Source organism: Monodelphis domestica, chromosome 2, assembly GCF_027887165.1.
Source record: "Monodelphis domestica isolate mMonDom1 chromosome 2, mMonDom1.pri, whole genome shotgun sequence".
NCBI lineage: Eukaryota > Metazoa > Chordata > Mammalia > Didelphimorphia > Didelphidae > Monodelphis > Monodelphis domestica.
In genome coordinates this window covers 138901080-138927559 of record NC_077228.1, presented here as the reverse complement: position 1 = coordinate 138927559, position 26480 = coordinate 138901080, and the positions used below count along the sequence as shown (strand labels likewise).

General features: G+C 37.0%; 1 protein-coding gene across 20 annotated transcripts in view; it reads left to right on the top strand.

The window, feature by feature from the left end:
• Positions 1-26480, top strand: part of CDC42BPA (CDC42 binding protein kinase alpha) — a 414118-nt gene that overhangs the window by 79902 nt on the left and 307736 nt on the right. For 17 of the 20 annotated variants that reach the window (XM_001368345.5, XM_056816035.1, XM_056816037.1 and 14 more), the window contains exon 2: positions 12122-12213. In XM_001368345.5, the coding sequence (XP_001368382.1) occupies positions 12122-12213 (92 nt within the window). Of the gene's footprint in view, positions 1-9871; positions 10688-12121; positions 12214-26480 lie in introns of those variants that run through there. The other 3 variants (XM_056816039.1, XM_056816040.1, XM_056816028.1) reach the window with 2 other exon arrangements.

Genomic DNA, 26480 nt, shown 5'->3' with positions numbered 1-26480 from the left:
AATTTTTCATTGAAATGGAAGCATAAATGACAATCTCAAATTTTACTTTAAAATACCATTCATAGATTGTATCCTTAATTAAAGAAATCAAAATCTTAGTGTCATTGGTTATTTTTCATATTCAACATACTGCCAACTATCCATGCTTGGCATGTTATTTTCAAGATCTAAGAAAGAAAACAACCTTTGCTTTACTGAACAGTCTTAAAATTAGATGTTTTTAAAGAGTTTAGCTTAACTTCAGCTTGTCTTAGTGTTCAAGAGTACTTTTAAAGTTAAGAGTTAGGATAGATGAGTGTGCACAAAGATACTTGTGCGTGAAAGAGATTTAAGTGGAAAAGCAGTTGCACAGAGATAGTCCCACTTTCTCGGCGTTGGAAGCCTGGGTCCAGTGGCACCAAAAAATCGTTATGTCTGGAGACTTCCTCAGCTGCATTGGATGGCCATGTTGTCCTTTGTGCTCCAACACACCCTAAGCACTCCACAGTGCTTCGCTGCGTCGCCCTCTCAGCTGATGAACCTTCTTATTGGTTTCTTCCGTCTGTTCAGCCGAAGCAGTCTTCACATGCTGGGTGAGCAAAGCCCTGGTTCATCAGGGGTCGACTACCCAATGGCTACCCTCACAAGGTTTAGCTGGCCTGTCGAAGCCGTTGCCCGGGGTGTGGCCGCTGCCACATGCTAGCAGCTACTGGGAGCCACAAGTGAGAGCTGGGTGTCAGGTGGGGGTCAGAGGCTGGAGAGCTGCCCTAGGAGGGCATGACAAGCCCTCCATACCAGAGATACTACCCCTCCCTGAGCACCCCATACACCCCTTATACACATCTTATTTGCAAACATTCCAGTCCTGTCTGGACAACAAGCTGTCTGCCAAGGGACCACTCACTGGAAGCTGTAAAGATTAAAATTTAGGAATATGGGGAGCCTGAGGCAGGTAGAAATTAGTTTCTCTCTGCAAGGAGTATTATATTTTTTTAGAGGTTTTATTAAAGGTTAAAGATTAAAGAAAATACAGAATAAGAAAAAACACGTGCCCAGGCCAGAGGCCTAGGCCAGATAACCTCACATCACAGAAGAGATGCATCTGCTCCAAAACAGAAGTTCAAAAGAGGCGAGAGAGAGAGCCCCAAAAACCTTTGCCACCAGCTTAAATCCTTCCTCGATCTCGGCCTACCTCAGAATTCCTGTGAGATTACAGAGCATCTTGGGGAAGTGGAACAAAGGCTTGTGGGGATTGTAGTCCTGTATTCGAGTCTATTTTTTACAAAGCTCAACTGAGAAATGGAACCAGTTCAGAGACACAGTGAAGGAAACATCAAAGGGAGTCCTAGGCTCAAAACAATGCAACCACCAGGACTGGTTCAACGAGAACAACACTGCTATTGAAGACCTATTGAGCAAGAATAACAAAGCCTTTATGGAGTGGCAAAATAACCCAAACTCTGCTCCTAAAAAGGACAGATTCAAGTCTCTCCAAGCCACGGCGCAGCGTGAGATCAGGAAGATGCAAGACCGATGGTGGGGAAAAAAAGGCAGAAGAAATCCAGCGGTTTGCTGATATGAAAAACTACAAACAATTTTTCAGTGCCCTCAAGACTGTCTATAGGCCATCAAAACCCACTACCACTCCCTTGCTATCCTTTGACAGTGACACTCTCATAAAAGATAAAAAAGGCATCAGCAACAGGTGGAAAGAACACTTCAGTCAGCTTCTCAACCAACCCTCTTCAGTCGACCAAAGCACCCTTGACCAGATCCCCCAAAACCGCTCCATTGAACAACTTGACGTCCTTCCTTCAATAGAGGAAGTCCAAAAAGCCATTCAACAAATGAGTGCAGGCAAGGCACCTGGTAAAGACGGGATCCCAACCGAGGTATACAAGGCCTTAAATGGAAAAGCGCTCCAGGCATTCCACATAGTACTGACCAGCATATGGGAAGAGGAAGACATGCCCCCAGAACTCAGAGATGCCTCCATCGTAGCCCTATACAAGAACAAAGGCTCACGAGCAGCCTGTGACAACTACAGAGGCATCTCACTACTCTCCACTTCTTGAAAGATCCTTGCCCGTGTTATACTCAACAGACTCCTGTCATCTGTTTCAGAGCAGAACCTGCCTGAATCACAATGTGGCTTCAGACCAGATCGCAGTACCATCGACATGGTCTTCACTGTGAGGCAAATGCAGGAAAAATGCCTTGAGCAGAACCTGAGTCTCTACATTGTCTTCATAGACCTGACAAAGGTGTTCGACACGGTGAACAGGGACGCATTGTGGGTGATCCTCAGCAAGCTCGGTTGCCCAGCAAAATTCATCAGACTGATCCAGCTCTTTCATGTCGATATGACAGGGGAAGTCCTATCTAGTGGAAATACTTCAGATCGCTTCAACATCTCCAATGGCGTGAAACAAGGCTGTGTCCTCGCTCCGGTACTATTCAACCTATTTTTCACCCAAGTATTACGACATGCTGTGATGGATCTAGACCTGGGCGTCTACATCAAATACTGACTGGATGGCTCACTATTTGACCTTCGCCGCCTGACTGCAAAAACAAAGACAACAGAGAGACTCATCCTGGAAGCTCTCTTTGCAGATGACTGTGCTCTCATGGCCCACCAAGAAAAGCATCTCCAAACCATTGTGGACAGGTTCTCCACCGCAACAAAACTGTTTGGCCTGACTATCAGCCTCAGCAAAACAGAGGTGCTGTTCCAACCTGCACCAGGGAGGCCAACTAACCAGCCGCGCTTTACAATCGATGGCACGCAGCTTTCTAACGTCAACACTTTCAAGTACCTGGGCAGCACCATCGCCAAAGACAGGTCCCTAGACCATGAGATCAATGCCAGGATCCAAAAGGCCAGCCAGGCACTTGGGCGGCTGCGCTGCAAAGTCCTCCAACAAAGAGGTGTAAGCACTGCGACGAAGCTCAAAGTGTATAACACAGTGGTCCTCAGCTTGCTCCTGTACGGTTGTGAGACATGGACACTGTTCTGGAAGCACATGAAACAGCTGGAGCAATTCCACCAACGCTCCCTCCGGTCAATCATGAGGATCCAATGGCAGGACCGAATCACCAACCAGGAAGTCCTCGACAGAGCCAACTCCACTAGCATCGAAGTCCTGGTCCTCAAAACCCAGCTATGATGGTCTGGACACGTCATCCGCATGGACCCACAGTGAATACCAAGACAGGTATTCTATGGTGAACTGTCAGCTGGACTCGGGAAACAAGGCCGACCAAAGAAAAGATTCAAGGATCAGCTAAAGTCCAACTTGAAGTGGGCTATCATTACACCAACGCAACTAGAACTCGCTGTCTCTGACAGAAGCAGCTGGCGAACCCACTTTAACCATGCCGCCAACACCTTTGAAGATGAGCGACGCCGACATCTTGCCGCTGCGCGTGAACGCCGACACCAGGCCACAGCCACACCTCCCGTAACAACTGGAGTCCCATGCCCCATGTGCCACACACTGTGCGCCTCAGCCTTTGGACTCCAAAGCCACATGAGGGTACATCGTAGATGAAACTGCACAACCGAGAGACTACCACTAAAGTTAAGAGTACTTTTAAAGAGCATCAAAAGCCTGCACTATGGTTCAGGTAACTTAGGAGATAGCATTCAATTTTTATTCTTAGTTTCGCTAACTCCATTTTATCTCTTCTTCCAGACAGTCAAAGGTATTCATTAAACAGCTACTAAAAACTACCTCTAGGACAATAAAGGAAAAGAAACGTCTGACAACATATACCAAAATAAGTCTATTTGACACAGATACAAAACCAACGTTTTAGGAAAGGAGGTTATAAGCTGTTGAGAGTGGTCTTCAGTAATGCCTTCATGTAAAAGGTGATTTTTGAGCAAAGTTTTATCGGGGCTATGTACTGCCTATGAGACATGAGGAGACAGGAGAGAGGGAGGAAGTGCTTTTTTGTTTGCTTGCTTTTATTTTGTTTTGTTTTTTGGTGAAAAACCGCAAGACAGCAGTTTGGAATGTGGTGTTTGTTGCAGGTGAATAATGTATACTGTTTGGAAAGGAAGGTTGTAGTCATATTGCAAGTGAAAAAGGAGGGGAGGGCCTTGTGGTCATGGATCTTTCATCCTGTTGGCCTGGATTTCATCTGCAATGTTTCAGGGCTGGGGTTGAGCTCTGTTTAACTTGGATGGATTGAGAATGACTATTTCTTTTGAAGAAATCAAGGACCAAAAGGCCTTAACATATACCTTGTTACTGAATCTTAATGGCTTCTGGACCATACCATTGACCCTATCTTTATGCATTCCAGACTCCCAGGCATTGTTATCTAAGTTGTTTATTGACTATAAGGACTCCTGCTTGCTTCTTCAATTAATGTTCCATACAACTTCCAACATAATTTTCCTTCAAGTTTGACCATTGAACTCTTTTATTTAATCAATTCCAATGGAGCCTCTAGAATCAACAAATCAATGAAAAAAATATTTAATAAGGATGTACCTTGGGAATACAATTAGAAAAAGTAAAACAGTACTTGGCCTTCAGGACCTAACACAGAAAATTCAACTTTAGGGTGGAATTCAAAGCCTGGTGGAAGTCCTAAGGATATAGAACCTTGTTGAAGTACATCTACTTTATGCATCACCATAGGGAAGAATAACCAGCAAAAGTGTGTAGAAGGAGCAGGAAGATGATGAGAAAACACAATTTAGTTCCTTATTTTCTTCTTGACAAGCAGAGAGGTAAAAGAAAGAAAAATTAAGGCTATTATATGCATATCTGTCTTTGGGCCTCAATTTCCTCCTTTTTTTAAAAATAAAGTTCTACTAGATAATTTCTTCTAGCTCTAAGACTATAATTCTAGAATGAAAGGAATAGGGTATTTGTAGAAGAGGCAGAAAGATGTTATTCTGTCTAAAACAGAACTGACTTTCCCTTTGATTCAACTGTTTCTTTTGATTTTGCTATTTCTGTCACTATCACCACCATTCACCTTCTTATTTTGTCTTTGACTCTTTTTTATTTTTCATTTACTACATCCCACTAATCTAGTTCATTCTGCCTTAATGCTACTCCCAAATATGTCTTTTCTTTTCTTTATCCACCACTGTTACTCTATTGTAGATCTTTTTTACCACCTTCACACCATGGAATTTACTTCTTAATTGTTCTCTCTTTCAATCTATTCTTGATTCCATTGTCAGATTAACCTTTAAAGATCTGGAATCAGAATTTAATGGGATCTTAGAGTTCATCTAGTCTGATTCCATCATGTCTGGAGCATTGTGTTCAGTTCTAGGCATTACCATTTTGGAAAGACTTCACACAAATTAAAAAAAAAATTCTTCATTTATAACTTTTTACAGTATAATAATATTGTATTATTTAGTCATTCTCCAGTTGATGGTCCTATTTTGATTCTAGTCTTTTGTTATCACAAGAAGTGCCTCTGAATATTTTGTTATATATGTACCATTTGTTTTTTGTCTTTGATATCCTTATGTTGAGGTCTCAGATCCAGCTGTACCCAAGGCTCCATGGGGTCCTTGGCAGGTGGAGCGGCTAGGAAGAAATGAGAGGCTAGGTGGAAATGAGAGAGGGAAGGCAGCTGTATGTGTGTATCTGCCTGGGGCAAAGCTCTGTATGAAATGACTGCTTCTCCATGCCCAGGTTTAGCCTTTATTTTTATACCCATTTTCTTGGCACACAGCTATATTATTCAACATGCATGTTCAAGTAAAGATAATTAGATAAGTGATACATTAACTTTTAACAAATTGTTTGATTAATATTCTGAGATCATTCTATACTTATATTGTAACTATTGATTCTGACAGGATACACAAAGGTTTTACATAAGTTAAATGATTTTGTCACAGGTGGCTTAATTTTCTTATTAACTTGTGAGGAGCTTTGAACTTATAGACAATCAAGGAAAATCACTTATTACCTTTAATAAAGAGATAATCAGTCAGAAATCCTGAAGACAATTAACAGCCATAGCAGTGAAATTGAGGATCAAAGTGATACTAAAAACACAATTCAGATTTAATATTAGGCTGATCATTTTTCAGGGTTTGTTAGGGAGTATTTTCAAGGAGGGTTTTGGTTGGTAAAATCAAGTCACCTGAGGCATGATGAAGCATGGTGTACCAAAGCATTTTGTATAGGCCTTTCCTTATAAATGATTTATGTACTGGCTTAGGAGAATAAGTTTCGGAGCATGGGAGTAGGAGATATCTGGGCACGGCTTGTGGGTACAGCTTTTGCTGGGAATTATATACCTAAGCAAAAGTTAATCCATGATGGTCTTTTGGATTTGGCTTTGTGAGTCTGGTCTTTTGGTGATATTTTGGGGGAATAGTGTGCAAGTATTTTGTTCTTATATTACTTTTTCAGAGACTAGGGAGAAGACAGTAATAATATCAATTCCATTAGTAAGGGATGTTGATGACAGAAGTCATACAGAGGGGGCTGAGTGGGCAATTCCACTTTGCCAAGGAGTCACTTTGTGATCCCCTGGCTTCCTCGACCTCGGCAAGACATCGTGTCCTGATGACTCCCAACAGGTAATCTGCCTAGTGTTGGGATCAATAGGTTAAAAATACAAAGTTAAGTGACTGCTTACATAAGCAAAACAAAACAAACAAAAACACTACCAGAAAAGACATACCTATGAGTCCTTTAATTGTAGGAATATAGGATAACAGATATGGAAACTATTATATTAAAAACTTTTTTCCTCTGAGGGTTTAATTTTCTAGCTTTGCTTGGGAGACAGGAGGTGGGGGAGGCAGAGGAAGAAGCTGGAAATGGGGTTAAAATGTCTAAAAGACTTGTAATTATGGTAGTTTCATGTCTAACCTATACATTAAGAAACAAAAAGGAATATTTAAATATTTTTCAGGATCAACCTCCCTCCCCATAGATCTGTAGAGTTTCATTCCACCATTACCCCATTTTATTACTCTTTCAACTTATTTCCTATCTTAATGATAAATGAAAGGAGAGGAAAGCCATTTGTGGAGAAATAAAGAGGTAGACGTAAAAATAACAATCAAAGACAAAAAGTAATTGGGAGAATGATGATACCACTGACAAAAATAGGGAAATTATGAAAGTTAGCAGCGTTAGGGGAAAGTTGAAAATAAATTGAAGCTCTTCACGACTCATTCTCTGTGTGATCTTGGGCAAGATATCCTTTCTGAACATAATTAAGCAGTTTAACTAGATTGCCTCTAAGAATCTTTCCAGAAATATATTTTGAGTTTTGGGCATTATAAATTTGAAGTTATGATTTTGCCAACAGGTGAGACTCAATAGGTAGTTGTAGATACAGAGGCAGAATTTTCATGTTTATAGCTTCTATGCATATCATGGTTGCTAGGCTTTCAGGTATTTTATACATGCTATAGTCATTTTAAATGGAATTTTTTTTCTCTCTGCTGAATTTTGGTGGAGATATATAGAAATGCCAGTTATTTAAATTTATTTACATTTTACTTATATTTTGTATTAATTTTTTAGTTAACTATAAAATCCTTTAAGTAACATCATTATCTTTAAAAAGAATGTTTTTTCTCTTTACTTATGTGTTTATTTGTTATATTAATAATTAATATAATAAATTAAGAACAGTAAAACTTATGATTATGTCAATAAATTCAGAAAAAGCTTTTGATGAACTACAATAATAATTTTTTAAACCAACAACTAGAAATTAAACCAGGAATAAATGGAGATTTCTAAAACCTATAGTCAGTATTAAAATAGTGAACTATAGGCCTTTCCATTAAGATCAGGGATAAAGCAAAGATGTCCATAATCACACATTATTATTTGATATAATGCTAAAAAGTAAAATCATTAGATATGTGTGTGTGAGAGAGCGAGGAATTGAAGATGACACCAAGTTTGCAAACATCAGTGACTTGGAGAATGGTGATAAAATATGAAGTTAGTTAGGAGGAGGGGTGGGCTATTTTTTTGGGAAAAGATAATTCATTTTTGGATATGATGAGTTTTAGATGTCTGTGCGATATCCAGTTTAAGATGTCCAATAAGCACTTGATGAAGCAAGTCTGAAGGTCAGTAAAGAGATTAGAGTGGAATAAGTTTGGATTTGAGAATCATCAGCATAGACATAGGAAGTGATGACATCAATATTAATTTCTCTGTGTGTATTCTGCCATCCTTTGGAGAACCTCAAGATTCTGTTCAGGTGATGCCTGCTTCCCAGTACTCCTCCTTCCTTGTGTGTGTAATCTACTTGTGTACCCTGATTATATGAGATATTATGCTACTTTGCTCTTTCTCCCACTTCTGCCCCGAGTGCATTTTTCCCCCTATCCTTTTCCTTCTTTTATGATTATCAGAACATAACAAAACTACTTCCAGACTCGCTTATTTAACTTCTTCTAGGATTTCTAACATTAGCATCACCTATGGACACTTGTATCACCTCACCTGTTAGAATGTAATCATTCCATAATTGTTTAATGTTTGTTTTGCTTTTTTGTATTTACTTTTTATGTTTTTCTTAATTCCCTTATTTGCATTTCAAACTTTTCTACTCACTTATTGATTTTTCCTCTGGTATTTTTGAAAGCCTTGTATTTACCCTCCAATTCCTCCATAGGATTATACTTTGTTTTGTTGAGTGAATCCCCCCAGCCCCCATCTATACCTCCAGTCTTATAAGTTCCAAGGCAGAGTGGTAAAGGCTAGGCAGTGTTAAGTGATTTGCCTAGGATCATTCTTTTAGGAAGTGTCTGAGGCCATATTTGAACCCAAGATCTCCTGACTCTAGGCCTGACTATCTTCCACTGAACCTACCTGCTCCTTGGGTGAATTTTTCTTAATTGTAAGCCTATGAACTTTTGTCTTTTGGATTATTGTATTCCTTTTTTTTTTGTCAGTCCTTTTAGAGTGGTAGCTGATAAATCTTGTATGATAATTATTGTGTTGTTCCTGGATACTTTCTGACACCATTTTTCTTTTACCTGGAAACTATGAAGTCTGGCTATTATGCTCCTGGGAGTTTTCATTTTGGAGCTTCCTATATATGATTAACAGGAGATTCTGTTTTCATGTTGCTCTTTCATTTTAATATTTCTATACAGTTTTCTTTCATAATTTCTTGAGATATCATCTCCAGGACCTTTTTTGAGTCATGACTTTAAGGTAATTCTGTGCTTCTTAAATCATCTCCCTTTGATCTCTTTTCTAGGGCATTTGTTAAGAGATCCCTTTAATGCATTTTTTTTAAACCGTTACCTTCCGTCTTGGAGTCAATACTGTGTATTGGCTCCAAGGTAGAAGAGTGGTAAGGGCTAGGCAATGGGAGTTAAGTGACTTGCCCAGGGTCACACAGCTGGGAAGTATCTGAGGCCAGATTTGAATCTAGGACCTTCCATCTCTAGGCCTGGCTCTCAATCCACTGAGCTACCCAGTTGCCCCCTAATGCATTTTCTTCTCAATCTCATGGCTTTGTTTTTAATATTTATTTTTGTTCTTTTGGAGTCATTAATTTCCATTTGCTCTATTCTAATTTTTAGGGTGTCTGTTATTCGCTTTTAACCTTTTGTACCTCTTAATACTAAGCTTCTTCCAAATCTCTAATTTCTTTTTCAAGTTCTTTCCTCTAAAAATCTTATTTCATTTCTAATATAATTTATACCCTTAAAAAATTCCCTTCTCAACTCTATATTTCTTCCAGAAATTTTAGTTGAATTTGTGGCTAATCTGTTTTTTTCTTTGAGTTTTTTCTCTTAGATACTTATCTAAAATTATTCTTTTCTTCATTCTGGTTTTGTTTATCCCTATCTAATAACTTTTTCATTGTTTAAAAATTTTATTAATTCTTCTAAATTGGACCTTGAGGACAGGATTCTGGGGCAATTTTGGAGGGAATGTTAGGACCTTGTATGCTCCTCCTACTACATTTTTTTTAAGTGTTAGTAGCTATGTTCTTTAAGGATCTTAGATAAAGCTCAGGCTGGGAATTTGCAAGATTTCATTGTGTCCAAAGTGGTCTCGTTTAGGACAAAGTCTGATGGTTTCTTTCCTAGTATGAGATCTACCAAATACTGGAAATTATTATTAGTAGCATTGGTTCCCAATTTGGATCTTATTCTCTGGAGTAGAAAGGTTCCTTAGTGAAAAGTTCTTGTGTGGATTTAATAACCTCTTGAGGGAAGCTATAGACTGAGAAAGCAATGGGTAAAGATTAAGGACTAGAGAGGGAGAGAAATAGATTGAACAAACAGACAAGGAACACAGAGACAGAACTTCAGCATTGTGTCAGCAGGTTGGCACACAGAGAGAATCCTCTGACCATGCTACATTGATTTATTATAGGTTTCCAGGATTGGGGTTTTTTGGGATAGCAATCAAACAAGTGAATAATATTAGTTCCAATTATAAGATAAAGGATAGACACAATTGTATAGCCGGTACCCAAGAAAGAAGCTTATTTGAAAGTTAGTTGCTGGTCCCTGTCAACTAGCCAGATGGCTTTGCAGAAATGCTGTACGCATCTTCTTTCTCACCCCATTCCTCTGACCACAACAGGTTCTCAGTGATGACAAACCTTTTAATGATGGTGCTGTGCCTCCCCCACCAGACTGCATGCTGTGCCCTGCCTCTCCAGATACTAAGTGCTGTAACCCCGCACTGCTGCCTTATGAGAGGGAGGGGAAGTAGTAAGTGCTAACATTGGACTGCCGGGTAGAGGGGAGGGGAGGAACAGGGAAAATGGGAAAAAGAGCAGTTCTGGGCAAGTCCCTCTGTTTTTCTAGTAACTAAGTCTGGCAGGTGATAGCATGTGTGCCCACAGAGATGTCTCTGTGTGCCCTCTTTGGCATGCATGCCATAGGTTCTCCATCATGGCCCTAGTGTATCTGGTATAATATTTGTCCTAAGCTCCTTCTTCTCCTATTCTGTACCTTGAAATCCCTTCAGTCCCTTTCCTGCATTCAGAGAAGTTTGAGATAAATATATAGATTGACAAACTATATTATCATATAATAAAAATAAAATAAACCTTTGCAATACTATTTGCCTCAATTACTATGGTCTTAAAATGTTGTATTGTCAGATAAATAGCCATAAATCTAGCTTAGGGTTCTTAGCTTAAGGAATTTTTATAAATTAAAAATGTTTGCTATTAGAGACTACAACTGTAAAATTTGACAGATCTCTAATTTGTTTGATCATAATTAGTCATCAGAAGAATTACATTTTTATAATGGAATAAATCTTAGCAATAAAAGAAAATGATTTTTAAAATTTCAATCACTTTTTTGCCTTAATACTCATTCTTAGGTAAGAATTAATCATATGTGAAATCTCTGGGTTTTAAGAATATTTTCTTGGTTTCTTAAATTTTGCTAGGAATAAACTAAATATAGAATAAAAATTTTAATGTCAGATCTTAATATTGGATTTTTCTCTAACTTGAAAATTAACTTAGTCTCACAGGAAGTAAATTCAATGTTTATAGAAAATTTTAATAGTATTAAAATTTAATCATGTTTTTTAAAAATTCAAAATAGCATCCTCATATTTTGTATATTTGGTCCATTCCTTTTCTCTTATGCCTTGCCTTAAATTACTAATGTGTTTCCTGTCCTAATAGAATAATCAAATAAATAAAAAAAAATTTTTGTTATGTTATACAGTATATTTTATTGGTATGTTTATATAGTATATTTTATTTGAAATTCTAATGTAATGGCTTAATTTGTTTGAACTAGTTTTAGAACTCCTCTTTCTCTTTCTAGCAATAACACAAGATAAATATATTAAATGTTTAAATGTGTATTATTAATGTGGGCATGAATTGACAGTTTTATTACATAGCCACACTAGGCTGCAAAGATATTTGAAAACATTTTAAGATGCATGCCTTTATATTTTCCCCCAAATGACATAAGTATAAGAAAAATTAAAAAAAAACTTTGATTTTGTTACTAAAATTATTTCCTCTTTAATTATGATGAGAATTTTTTAGGTCTAGAAATGATGGATAGTTTGAGCTTTTAGCATGTAATATGGCTGCACAAAAATTTACTTTTTATATGTAAATTTTCATTTTCCTTGAAAAGTAATTAATTGATAATGTTCTTTTCTTACAGCCAAACCATTCACTTCTAAGGTGAAACAGATGCGATTACATAAAGAAGACTTTGAAATATTAAAGGTGATTGGTAGAGGAGCTTTTGGGGAGGTAAGATTATGTGGAAAGTTTGTTAATTTATTTTTGAAAGACACCTATTTATTGTATGTAGATAAACAGAAATATTGTTTGCCATTTTATGGTATATCTCAAAGTTTAGGAATGAAGATTGGAAAGAAATGATCTCTTGAAATTTTTATCTTAATTTCAAATTTGAAATGACTCCTTTTCACAAAGGAAATTCCTTAATGAAGACAGTAGTAATTATCAATGCATGGGAAGTGTCTATACTTAAAGAATCTACTTTATTGGTTAAGAAATATCTTCCTTTGACTGTCTTACTATCTATACTATAGAGAAGAGAGGACAATGAACATATAAAGTATGACATATATTTATGTGTTCATTGTCTTCTCTTTTCACTTTCAATTTCCTGATACCTGTTGGTGGACTCAACTTTCTTCTACTTAATCAATCCTGAAATCTGTCCTTTCATTTATCTCACTATTGAGTTGATTGCCAAACTACTTGTTATTTTTATGGAGTCACCCATATATCCATCTTGTCTTCTATATTCAAATTTATAACTAGAAATTTTTGGACTTTAGACAGGCAAGTATACACTTTGAGTGTAGAGAGAAAGCAGCACAAAACTTCATGGAAAGAACATGAAGATTCTAGGATAGTAGCATTGAGACTGCTAATGGAGAAACGATCATGGGGGTTGGGAACTCAAATTTTCCAGTTACTTCCCAGCTTGCTGTTTTAACTGTTTTTGCTAGTACTTTTGTTTCTATGCTTTTGAAGAACAGCAAGTACTGTGTCAAAGCCTTCCAAATATGGCACTTTGGCATGACAATGATCGCAGTAGCTTTTACTCTAGTCTAGGGTCTCATGCTTGATTCCTATTTTAACACCTTCCTAGTTGGCTCACCATGGTCCACGTTGTAAAGAAGACTGAGCTGACACTTATTCTAAGCCTGTTTGGAATAAATGTCAGATCAGTCTTTAAAGCAGCTTTCATAATATTAAGGTGTGTAACCTTGGAATTGCCCTCAAATCCTCTTTTTCCCTCACCCCTAGCATAACTTGGAACTGTCTGTTCATCACCCAGCCACCACCTTAGTTCCAGATAATCTCTTCATCTTTTTTATGAACTTATGCAACAGCCTAGTTGAAATTGTAGCTTTCAGTTTCTCATTTCTCCATTGCAATCTACTCAGTGTTGCCAAAATAATCTTGCTAAAGGTTAGTTCTACCCCCCCCCCCTTTTTTTTGTCTACTTTGGAACTTTTATGGGCCTCTTACTGCCCCTAGCATAAAATACAAACCTCTAGGTATCTTTCCATTAGTCTACCTTTTCACGTGAAACTGACCTACTTGTTTTTGAAGTCAACATTTGTTTTCTGCTTCCATACTTTTGAACAGACCCCAAGCTTGAAATGCATTCCTTCCTTCCTTATTTCTTTTAGAATGCTTCATTTCCTTGAAGGATCATCTCATGTATCATTTCCAAGAAGCCTTTTTTAGCTTCCTTAGTTACTGTTTTTTCTTCTCATTATCATGTATATAGTTATCTCTTTACATGCTATATTTTCTTTCTTTCTTTTAAAAAAAAAATTTTTTTTAAACCCTTACCTTCCGTCTTGGAGTCAATACTGTGTATTGGCTCCAAGGCAGAAGAGTGGTAAGGGCTAGGCAATGGGGATCAAGTGACTTGCCCAGGGTCACACAGCTGGGAAGTGTCTGAGGCCAGATTTGAACCTAGGACCTCCCGTCTCTAGGCCTGGTTCTCAATCCACTGAGCTACCCAGCTGCCCCCTACATGCTATATTTTCTTCTATAAAACATGTTTCTTGAGGGCAGGGACTATTTATTGTTTTGTATCATCTGCTAAAGACCAATCCATTAAAAAAAAACAAACCTGCTTCTACATTAAAGCCATCTTCCTCATACTCACCTCTTGTAAGAATTAAATTTCAATGGTTTGACTAAATTATATGAAAATTATAAATAATAATGGTGGTTGCCGATTCAAAGTAATATTGCTCAAAGTCAAAATGACTTTAATAGCTTTTATTCATAAAAGAGGTGGAAAAGGTGAAAGCAGAGAAATATAAAAGGGTGGAAAAAACGTTAACCTATCTAACTAAATAATGCTATAATGCTTCTGTGCTTGACTTAGCCAGGGCTTGTTGAACTTAAACTTAAACTTAAAAATTATGCTTTCTCCAGAAGACACCCAAGTTTTCTTCAAGAGTCAGGTCAAGAAGATGACTTTAGCTGAAGGTGACTTCTGAGGCTGACTTCCTTCCTTGAGTCAACCTTCTTCTTGAAGCTGACTTCCTTCTTGAAGTCCAACTCCTTCTTAAAGTCGACTTCCCTAGTCCCAGAAATTCAAGGCCTTTTATAATGACTTCTTGTTCCTTCCCCTTTTCACAAGGGCTAATCACAGCTTTTAAGTTGCCCAGCACTGCCCAGTGGGGCAGTGTTTGTGGGAACTACTTCTCACCTTTTGGAGAGGTGAATACTCATCAGAAGAGTTCACAGATTCCTGGCTGATTGAGGTGTGAATTCTCATTTCCTGGCTGATTGAATTGCAAGTGTGGAGAGCTCTTCCACCTAGTGCTAAGTAGAGTGTTCAAGCTTTTGTTGATTCAATTCAAAAATACACAAAGGAGAATTAATCCTGTTTTCACAATCTAGTGAGGTACTAAGTAGGGGTTCTTAAGTTATTGTTAACCAAAGTGTTAACTCAAAATAGACAAAGGGAATAAAGGATTCCCTTTCACAAGTTGTAAACTCAGAGAGAACAAATAATTCCCTTTTACACTCTTCAGAACTAAGACATTGTTCATTGTTCCTAAGACCCTCAGCTCTGCTTTGATCTTATTGTGTCTGGAAATAAGATCTCCATGTCATTTCCTGGTAACTTTTTTTCTTATTCTCCTGTACTCTGATGTGTGAGCTTTTCATCCTCTTTTGCTTAGAACCTGGTCTTCCATGTTATCTCCTAGCCATTTCCCAAACATTCCTATGCTGCTGCTCCTATAACTCCTTCAATTCTTCTGATGTCAGTTCCTTTCCTGTGCTTCTCAATGAGGTTATCAACATCAAGCAAATGCAATTTAATACAGATGCTCACAGGGCCAGATAAACACTGAACTATACAAGACAGCCTCCTGTAACTTATGAAACTGAATGTTCAGCAGGCTATCTAGTGGAGGGTGTCGGAAGCTCATGATTCAAATATCTGCTCGTGACTTAAAGCAAAAAGTCTGATTGTGACTGCTCATATCTTAAGGTGCTTGTGTATCAAGGTACCACTGTAATTTTTAGCAAAAAAATCACAACACTATAAGAAATGAGTTGTTCACTTACTAAGTCAGTAATAAGTAATGAATGACCCATTAGTGCTCCATTGTTGAGAAAAGGATAGAACATGGGATCTGGAGATCGGCAGGTCTTCTTGACACCAGAGAGTCAGGAGGGATCAAAAGGCAAGCCTTTGCCACAGACTTCCAGCATAGGCCAACCCTCCCCCTCCCATCCCCCCCACCCCCAGTATGCCATGTCTCCCACCATTTTGAGGAGTTTGTTGACAGATGATCACCAGGCTTTGTTCTTTTTAAAAAAAAGTAAAACTCCTTACTTTTCCACCTTAGAATCAATAGTGTTGGTTTTGTACCCTGAAGATATATAATAATGAAAAATTTTTGCACAGAAATATTCATAGCTGTGCTCTTTGTGGTGGCAAAAAATTGGAAAAATGATTGGGTAATGGCTGAAGAGTGGTAAGCAATGGGGGGTTAAGTGACTTGCCCAGGGTTACACAAATAGGAAGTGGCTCAGCCCAGATTTGAACCTAGGACTTCCTGTCTCTAGGCCTGGCTCTCAATCCACTGAAACCCCCACCTGCTCCCCATTGTTATTAATTCAGTCAAAGGGTGAGATTGAATTACATCTTAAATCAATAAGAGAGTGGTGGGGTATTTCAAACTCAATATGAAACTCTCCCTTTAAAATTTGAAAGTCAATTTTAAGGTACAAGTAAAAAGGGTACAGATTAATGTTAATTTTTCTTACCTTCTTGGCATATTGATTAGGCTTTTGTGACAGGTTTATGGGAAGATTGGGGCATGAGTGGCATCAGTGAGTCAGATTGCCCCCTTACCTCAGATAGGAAAGGGAAGAAGTCCTCCCATTGGGCTTCTGGGCAGAGGGGTGGGTCATGTGAGAAATGTCCTCAGACGTGGAGAGGGGAAAGGAAGTAGCCCCCTCTGGCATGCATGCCATAAGTTCATCAACACAGTGCTGGGGAAATATAATGTATACACATATGAGAATGAGCTAGGGACTGACAGTTGAGGAAATCCAGAAAGAGGTATTGAGGGAAGAAGAACTTAAGCTCAGTTTAAATGTATTTCAAGGGAGGTAGGAATTCTAGGAGGTTGAGGATGGAAAGGAGAATATTCCAGAAGTGTGCATGGTTTGAGTCTATGCAAAGGCATAGAGACAGAAGGAGAGAGGGTATGTATAAACAATAGCTAACAAATAGGGGGCATAATGTCTAACCTTTACATGGAGTTAGAATATGATGCTAAACAATAGCTTGTGTTTTTTTGTAAGGTCAATAGAAATATTCTTGAGTGGTGAGTGATATTGTCAGTCTTGTGGTTTAGGAATATTATTTCATAGCTGTGTAGAGGTTGGATTAGAGAGTTAAGAAACTGGATTCAGGGAGACCATTTAGGAGTCTGATACATCATGTGAGAAGTGAGTGTCTAAGCTATGGTGGTTGTGGGTAAATGAAGAGGAGAGATGTGAAAGAAGTTAAGATGAAATCAACAAAGACTTGGCAATTAATTGAATAGAAGTGATTATGATGAATGAGAACGAAGATGTAAGAATGACTTGTAGATAGCAAATTGGGGTGACTTGATAAATGACAGTGCTATGCAAATCTAGGGAAGTTAAGAGGATGTATAGGAATAAGGGTAGTGATAATGAGTTCTTTTTTTGGATATATTGCATTTGGCAGGTTTGTGGAATATTCATTAGAATAGCAAATAATTAAAAAATACCAGAGAAGCAGTTAGGAAGAAGCTTTGAAAATCCTGGCAATGACATCTTAACCCTACTAAGATTCCTTTCAAATGACCAAGTTTTAGGATAGGATTTTGGATAAGGGAAACACAAGAGGAAAAAATATATAAAAATCTACTTTATTGTTTTGTAAGGGAAAGAAATAAGGTGTAAAGGATAATTTTAGTATTGTGACCTAAACTATATTAATTATTTGTTTGTCATGGATATCCCAAATAAAAAAAAATACCCAAGTCAGCTAGAAATTTATGGTGATTTAATTAATATAGTGGAAAGAAATTAAGAAGTAGGAAGAAGGAAAGGGTGTAGGATTTCTCCCGCCTGGCTTGTGCCAGGAGGAAGACCAGAGGCTCTAGGAAGGTAAGGTTTTGGAGAGTAAAGGAATCAGCCTGAACTCCAAGAGGGCTCATTCAAGATGCCTGAACCTGAATCAGCTCAAGGGCAAACTCACCGCCAAAACCCAGACAAAAAGCTGCCAATATGCCAAGATGTTGAAACGCTTAGCACACTGCCAGCCAGAGCCACCTCTCCAGGGAAAGAGGGCAAAGAGAGGAAGTGACAAGTCCTATATAGATGGTTTTACGTAACTTTCCCGCGTCTCATCTGTACCAATGTTAGCTTAGCTTGACTTAGGACAGCCCAGGGGTCTGTCCGCTGTTTCTCCACATGTCTGTTTAAGGCCATCTTCTTAGATACTTAATCCTTGAGTGTGGATGCAGACATTCCTGACCTTGTTAAACTAAGTAGAGTGGAGTTCCCAAGACTTGATTCTGTTAGACTAAGTATCTTCTTTGTTACAAATCAAGAAATAGCTAAATCAAATCTTCAAAAGTATGTTCTGAGTAGGGTGGAGTAGTTTTAAAATTCACAAAAGGCTTAGGGATTTACTTATGCTTATTCTCATTTAAAATAACTAACTAACTATGCTAACTAGGTTACTAAACTAAAACTTAATCAAGTTCCCAAATCTTACTCAGCAGGGCTCCAAAAAACAGTTAGAGCCAGGATCTGTTGTTAGATGTTCAAGCATGTCCTAATGTCCATGTGAGACTGAATGCTGCAAGCAGCTAGATACAGGAACCCTTCCTCAGTTCAACACAGGGAAAATCCTCTTCAGATCTTCCTCTTAACTTCCTCAGGAGACCAGAAGAAAAGTCCGTTGGGGCAAGATGGAGTCTTCCCCAATCCTCCCGCTCAGGCTCCCATGTGACCCTTGGCCACATGCCACTGTCAATCATACCTAGTTCTTGCACATTTTTGCAAATTGCAAACCTTTCCATCCTTTATCACAATTTCCCCCTATTGCACGAATTAAAAATCATGTTAAAAACATGATTTTTGAATTTGTGCACAATCTAAAATACTTACCAATTACCTAAACTAAGAAATCTACCCAAAATAACAAACAACTTACACTCAGCTATCTTACTCTAACTTACACTAACCTATTCTAAGGAATTGTAACAAGGGAAAAAGGAAAAAGAAAAGGAAAACAAAGTAAATAATGAACAAGTACAAAAGTCAAACAGAAGCCAAATCAGAACAGCAAATAACATCAAACAGATGAACATAACTTCCATGCAAATATCAAACTTAAAATACTCTTATCAACTAAAACAGAACAATGTACTTGTATTGCAGTACATTAACATTAAACTTAGAGAAAAAAAATTGAAAATAACAGTAAACACAACATTGCATATGTTTTACAATGAAAATTAAACCAAACAATAAATTCACTTATGCAAATACATGTAACAGTAAGCTATGTACATAATTCACATATATACACATAGTCCATACATACAATATATACACATATGCTATACATATGCACATATATACACTTATGTACACTTCATATTTACACACAGCTTACATATCTACATACACTATAATGCAATTAATTTACAATCCTATTATACACCCTATTTACATATATTTACAATTTTGTTTTATATGTGATGTCGTATATTGTTTGTGTTGTGTATGATGCAGTGCAAGTCAATATCTAATTTTGTTACTTAATTTTACCTAACTTCAAAATACTTTTCCTAACTAAATTTCTATACCTAAACTAAATCCAAGTATGTAACTACATTTTGTTAGTAAATAACATATCTGTAGCTAATCATAACATTGTTAGTACCTTAACTATACATTGTTTCACTCATTTAAGTAGTGATTTAATGTAACCTAACTATGTTTATGTTTTGTTTGTTTTATTATGTTGTTACTTTTATTATGTCATGTTGTTTTGCTATTTAAATGTCAGTGTTACTGTTATATAAGAGTTAGGTTACTGTTGTATGCAACATACTTACCCTACTTCCTTCCTCTTGTATATCCTTCTACAATTCTATGGTAGTAAATATATTTGTGTTTGTATATGAATAAATGCTATTTTATTATATACTATAATACATTACCCAAAGCATAAAATCATTAGTCCATTTATCCTGTAATCTTCTTCATTACAAATTTCAGAAAGTCTTTAAAATTTTTAAGTTCTTAGTCTTTCATAAATGTCCACTAATTCCTGAATTCTCCTCTTCATCTGCATTGTCCTCTTCTATTCTGTTCCCCAGGAATGGTCCTCTCCTTACTGATCTTTTTGACTGCAGACTCAATTTAACTGATGATTCTCCCCCCCCCCCCCCCCATTTGAATAAGTTTATTTAGTCAATTTAGAACATTATTCCTTGGTTACAATAATCACATTATTTCCCTCCTTCCCCTCCACCCACTATTCCTGCAGCCAACTCGCAATTTCATTGGGTATTACATATGTCCTTGATCAGAACCCTTTTCCATGTTGTTGTTTGCACTAGGATGTTCATTTAGAGTTTAAATCCCCAACCATATCCCTTCAACCCATGTATTCAAGCAGTTGTTTTCCTTTGGTGTTTTTACTCCCACTGTGTTTCCTCTGGATGTGGATAGTGTTTTTTCTCGTAGGTTCCTCCAAGTTGTTCAGGATCACTGCATTGCCACTAATGGAGAAGTCCATTACATTTGATTGTACCACAGTGTATGACTGATGATTCTATCTTTCTGCAGTCTCTTCATTTACTTCTTCTTCAGTGATTTGTACATTTTCATTATTTATACCATGTGCTAATTTTATATGTGAACAATGATACCAAGAATCTCTACCCAAACCTTTTACTGAAGATGGAGAAACCAACACAATAGTGTAAGAACCTAACCAACTTTCCTGTGTTGCTAATGTTTTAGCAAAATTTTTTACATATACCATATCTCCTGGTTCATAATTATGAAGAGAATATTCCAAAGGACCAGTTTAAATTAATACTCCAATTTCATGTAATTCTTTTAGTCTTTGTTGTAAAGCACTTAAGTAAGAAACAAGTTGACAATCTCCTCCTAAGAGAGATGTATAAACTGTCTTACAAGTTTTTGCTTGCAGTGGAGTATGTCCAAAGAGCATTTCATAGGATAATATATTCAAATCTGCTCTTGGCCTCGTACGTAAGTAAAACAAAGCTATGGGAAGAATGTCTGGCCATTTGAGATGAGTTTCAGCACAGAGCTTCCCTACCATAGTCTTTATTCCCTTATTCACGTGTTCAACTTGGCCTGAACTTTGGGGATGATATGGCATATGATATTTTGGTGTTACTCCTAGATTTTCATAGACTCTTTTCAGGATGTCTTGAGTGAAATCCCTTATCAGAGTCTATTGTTAATGGTACTCCAAATCTATATATAATTTAGAATTTGAGCAGACCTTATTTGATATGGTACTTATTCCAGGAGCAACCCATTGCCTCTTTATGGTGTCAAGGTGTCAATTATAGCTCGAGTACTAAAATGACCTTTTGTGTGAATGGCTTGACACAAATAGGTATACCCGTCTTTTAGTAACAGCGGCTATCCTGTATCTGTTAACCATATACCATGTTCTTTCTTTGCTCCAAACTTCTCTTTCCATTTTTGTATTTCTGAGTCTACATAAGCTTTTTCTAGATCATCAGATTCTATAGTTGATAAGTTCATAATATATACTGGAGCATTTCTGGCCGCAAATTTTGCAGTTATGGCAGCTCTCTGATTTCCTTTAGAAACTGAATCTCTTCTATTAGTATGGCTTCTACAATGGATTACTGCTAGCTGTTTAGGCTTCTGGATAGCATCCAACAACTCAATTATTATTTCTGCACGAGCAATTGGTTTTCCCGATGTAGTAATAAAACCTCGTTGTTTCCAGATCTTTCCTGTAGCATGACAAACGGAAAAAGCATAATGAGAGCCTGTGTAAATGTTTACACTTTTACAAGCTGCCAGAAGAAATTCTTGCTTTAAAGCGATTAACTCTGTGGTTTGAGCGCTAAGGTTACTAGGTAATGATCCATACCACAGCTTCTCAAATTCTGTGACAACTGCAGCACCTGTACATCTAATTCCATTACACAAATATGAAGATCCATCTGTGAATAAACCAAATCTGGATTTTTGATCATAAATCCATCCATGGCATATTCACTAGATTTACTACTTCTAAGCATTCATATACTGGTTCACCGTTCTTTGGCAAATCAGGAAGAAGTGTAGTTGGGTTTAATACACTACACCTTTTCAATGTGATGTTTTCACTACCTCAAAGAATAATTTCATACTTAGATATTCGTTGGTCTGAATATGCTTGAGTAAGAAATTTCCTCATTAGCACTTCTATTTTATGTGAACAGAATACTGTTAATGGACATCCCAAAACTAATTCTGATGACTTTTGAATTAATACCAGATGAAATACCTTTGGTCTCATGCACAAATAATTGAAAAGGTTTAATATAGTCTGGGATTCCAAGAGCTGGTGCAGATAAAATCGCTTCCTTAAGCTTACTTAAGGCTTGCAGATGTTCAGGTTTGAGTTTCCGAGGTTCTGGTTCTGTATTCCTAGTTAGACCTGTTAACCATTTAGTAATTTCACTATATGCAGGTATCCATTGTCTACAAAAACCAGTTGTCCCAAGAACAGCTCTCAGTTGCTTCTTGGTCTTAGGTGCACTCAGTTTTGGGATACCAGCTATTCTTTTCTTAGTGATACTTCTGGAACCCTCTGACAACACAAAACCAAGATATTCAACACGTGGCAAAACCCACTGAAGTTTTGCTTTAAAGGTTTTATGTCCACACTTATATAATTCAATCAAAAGAATCTTGCTATCTCTCAAACACACTTTAGCAGATGGAGATGCTAGGAAGATATCATGTACAGAATGCTCTTTTTTACTTTCTTTGAATGATATTGTTTTAAGGTCTCTGTTCAAAATTTGAGAGAATTGGCTCGGATTGTCACAGAATCCCTGTGGAAGAGAAGTGAACGCCCACTGGGCACTGTCCCTTGTGAAAGCAAATATCTTTTGAGAATCCTCGTGAATTGGTATCGAGAAAAATGCTGAACATAAATCTATCACAGTGACATATCTTGCTTGACGTGGAATGGACGATATTATAGTAGCTGGGCTTGGTACTACAGGATGAGTCTTAATTACGTGATCATTTACAGCTCTTAAATCCAGCATGAATCTGTAGACAACTGTGCCATTTGATCAAGCTTTTGTTTCTTTATTGGCAGTATGGGAGTATTGTAATTTGAAGAACATGGTATTATGATCCCTTGTTGAATTAGGGACTCAGTAATCAGTCTTATTCTGTCTATAGCTTCTTTACTCAAAGGATATTGAGGAACCCAAGGAACTGATCATTCCTTGGTTCTCACTATCACTGGATCAGCTGATTTCAATAGGTCAACATCTGTGGAAGACTTTACCCATAAACCTTTTGGTATATCCTCAGGAATAGGCTAGATGGAATTCAACTTATTCTCTGCACTGACTGAATCTAAGAACTGCAATGGAAAGACTTTCAGAGGTTCTTCTGGGAGTTGTAATGCTATATCCCCAGTGTTAGTACATTTGCAATTTGCAAACCTTTCCATCCTTTATCACACAAGTCTTACTTTTTTGGACTGATTTGGGTTTGGGAGACTTTGCTGTTTATAATCTATGTGACTTTGGGTTAATCATTTAATCTTCTTAGACCTTAGTTTAGTCATTCTATCTTAGATTTAGTCCTCACAGATCTAGTTCATCTCCCCTGTTTTTTACCATCATTTGAGAGAGGTAGGCAATGCAATAGAACACGGAATCTGGAGATGTGAGTTAGATCTTGCTTTAGACAATTATTAGCTGAATCACCCTAAGAAAATCATTTAGTGCCTGCCTGAATTTCCTCATATGTAAAATGTGGATAATAGTAGCACCTACTTCCCAGGATTTAAAAAATTTTTTAAAATTTATTTTTAACATTTAAAAGATTCTGAGTTTTTTCTCCCTCCTAAGCCTCTACCCATGAAGAAGAAAGCAATATAACATCAATTCCACAGGTGAAACATATTCTATATTAACCATGTTGCAAAAACATAAAAAAGCAAGAAATATAAGGAAAATGAAAAAAGTATGCTTCAATCTGTATTCAAGAGTTCATCTCAGGATTGTTGTGAGAATCAAGTAAAATAACATGTGAAGTGCTTTGCAAACTATAAAGAGTTATATAAATATTATTTGTTATTATTAATAAAATGATGATAATAATGAGAGAACAGCATCACAGAGAGATTATGTTACTTTCCCAAGGGCACTTATTTATTAATAAGTGGCATTCATCATGGCTTTGTGTTGAAATCCTTATTTCCAAAGAGAAAAGCAGATTTGGATGTGAGTAGGTGGTTAAAAGATGGTGTCTGAGAATTGGGTTTAGATTTATGGCTGACAGGTTAAAATATTGGAATTATATGCTTCCACCAGATCTGGGGTGAATTACCCCAAACAAAACCAATTAGAATGTAGTTACCTGAAACTTGTAACTTGTAAATAGAAGGGTTTTGAATTGAAAAGCAAAAGTAAAGGAGAAAGCTGTCACCAAATTGGGTACTACATAGAGGTTTTAGTGTAGGAAAAGTAGAAGTATTCTTGAATTATAGTAATCAAACTGAGTATTACATAATAGAAAACCTAAATTGTAGGAAGAATAGCAGTAGAGGTGCTGGGATGTTCATAACAAGAAAGCCAAGGAAGGAACCAATAGAAAATTCTTTTGTGTTAAAACTCTAAACATGAAGTCTCCAGTGGGTGACAGATGTGGTTAGTCAAACATTGACTTGCAAAATAGCAAATTTAGGTATTATTGACATACTCATGAATGAATATGACTCTGAAGAAAAATATTTTTAAAAGAAATAGAATAAATCAAAAGTGGAAGGAAGGGTAGAGTAACATTAGATAAGAAGTCATATTTATATGTAGAAACCTAAGACTCGGAGAGAGTGGGTGGTGAGGAAACCATTGTATAGAAAATTTAGGTGAGAATGAACATAGGCAGAAATAGAAGTGATATCTTTGCTTTATACTTCAAACCACTTAGACAAGAAGACAGAATAGATAGGGAATTTTGAAAACATATTACAACCTTTATACAAAAGCATGATAAAATAACAGCGAGGGGATGGAGCCAAGATGGCAGCTTAGTAACAGCAAAGGCTAAAACTATTTTAACAGTCTTTAAAAGGTGCCTCAAAACAACAGGAATCAAAGACTGCCTGAGTGAGGGGACTCTCCTACTGAGCATAGCATGAAAGGCAGGCAGAAAGAGTTGATTTTCATGGGACAAGGGGAAATTGGAAGCAAAACTACACACAGAGGAGTACTGGTCAACCACCCCCACATACTTTGTATTCCTAGTTACTATGCGTGGAAGTTTATAGTGCTGTGCCCTATCAAACATGTGTTGCTGCTGTGAAGATATAGCCCCAGGGCAAAAAAGCTCACAGTGCCCAACCTGGCAGTCTAGGAGAGGAGAAGATCAGCAAGCAGCTTTCAGAATTCCCAGTGCACAAGCTAAAAAAGGCAGGGAAAATGAGCAAATAGCAAAAAAGAAACATTTAACCCTTGAAAAATTTTATGGAGACAAAAAACAGCATAGAACCAACAGGGGATGGTGAGATCCAAGCAACCACATGCAGCACTTAAAAAAAAATCCAAAATGGGAATTGGTCTCAAGGTCTAGAAGAACTCAAAAATTAATTCAAAAATCAAATAAGACAGGTCAAAGAAAAATTGGAAAAAAGAAATAAGTAATACAAAGAGAAAATAACAGCTTAAAAAGCAAAATTGGTCAGCTTGAAAAAGAGGCACAAAAAACAGTGAAGAAAAGAGTTGAATGAAAAGTAGAATGGACCAAATGGAAAAGGAGGATCAAAAAGTCATGGAAGAAATTCATTCTTTAAAAATTAGAATCAAGCAAATAGAAGCCAATGTGACTTTATGAGACATCAAGGAACAAAAGGAACAAAACAAAATCAAAGGAATGAAAAAAATAGAAGAAAATATGAAATATCTCATTAAAAAAAAACTGCCCTGGAAAATAGATCCAGGAGAGACAATTCAAGAATTATTGGACTATATGAAAGTAATGAAACCGCCCCCCAAAAAAAGCCTACACATCATATTACAAGACATTATCCAAGATAACCACCTTGATATTCTTGAACAAGAAGGTAAAATAGAAGTTGAAAGAATCTGCAGAGCACCTCCTGCAATAATTTCCCAGGAATGTTATAGCCAAATTAAAGAACTACCAGGCCAAGGAGAAAATATTGCTGGTAGCCAGAAATAAAAAATTCAGATATCATGGAGACCCAGTCAGGATTACCTAAAATATGGCAGCTTCCACATTGAAGGAGCAGTAGACTTGGAATATGATATTCTGGAAAGCAAGGGAATTGAATTTACAATGAAGAATCTCCTACCCATTGAAGCTGACAATATTCTTTGAGTGGAAAGTATTGTCATTTAATAAAATAGAAAATTTCTAAGCATTCTAAGAAAAGACAAGACTCAAACAGAACATTTGATGTCCAAATACAAAAATTTAAGAGAAGCATAAAAAAGTAAATAAGAAAGAGAAAAAATTTAAGGGCTTCAGTAAGGTCAAATTGTTTATATTCCTATATGGTAAGATGGATAAAACAATTTTCACACAAATAAAATTAGATTTAAACAATTGGAAAAACATTAGTTGCTCATGAGCTAATATAATAAAAATGACAATCCTACCTAAATTAATTTATTTATTTAGTGCCACATCAATACAACTACCAAAAAAACTTATTTTGTAGAACTAGAAAA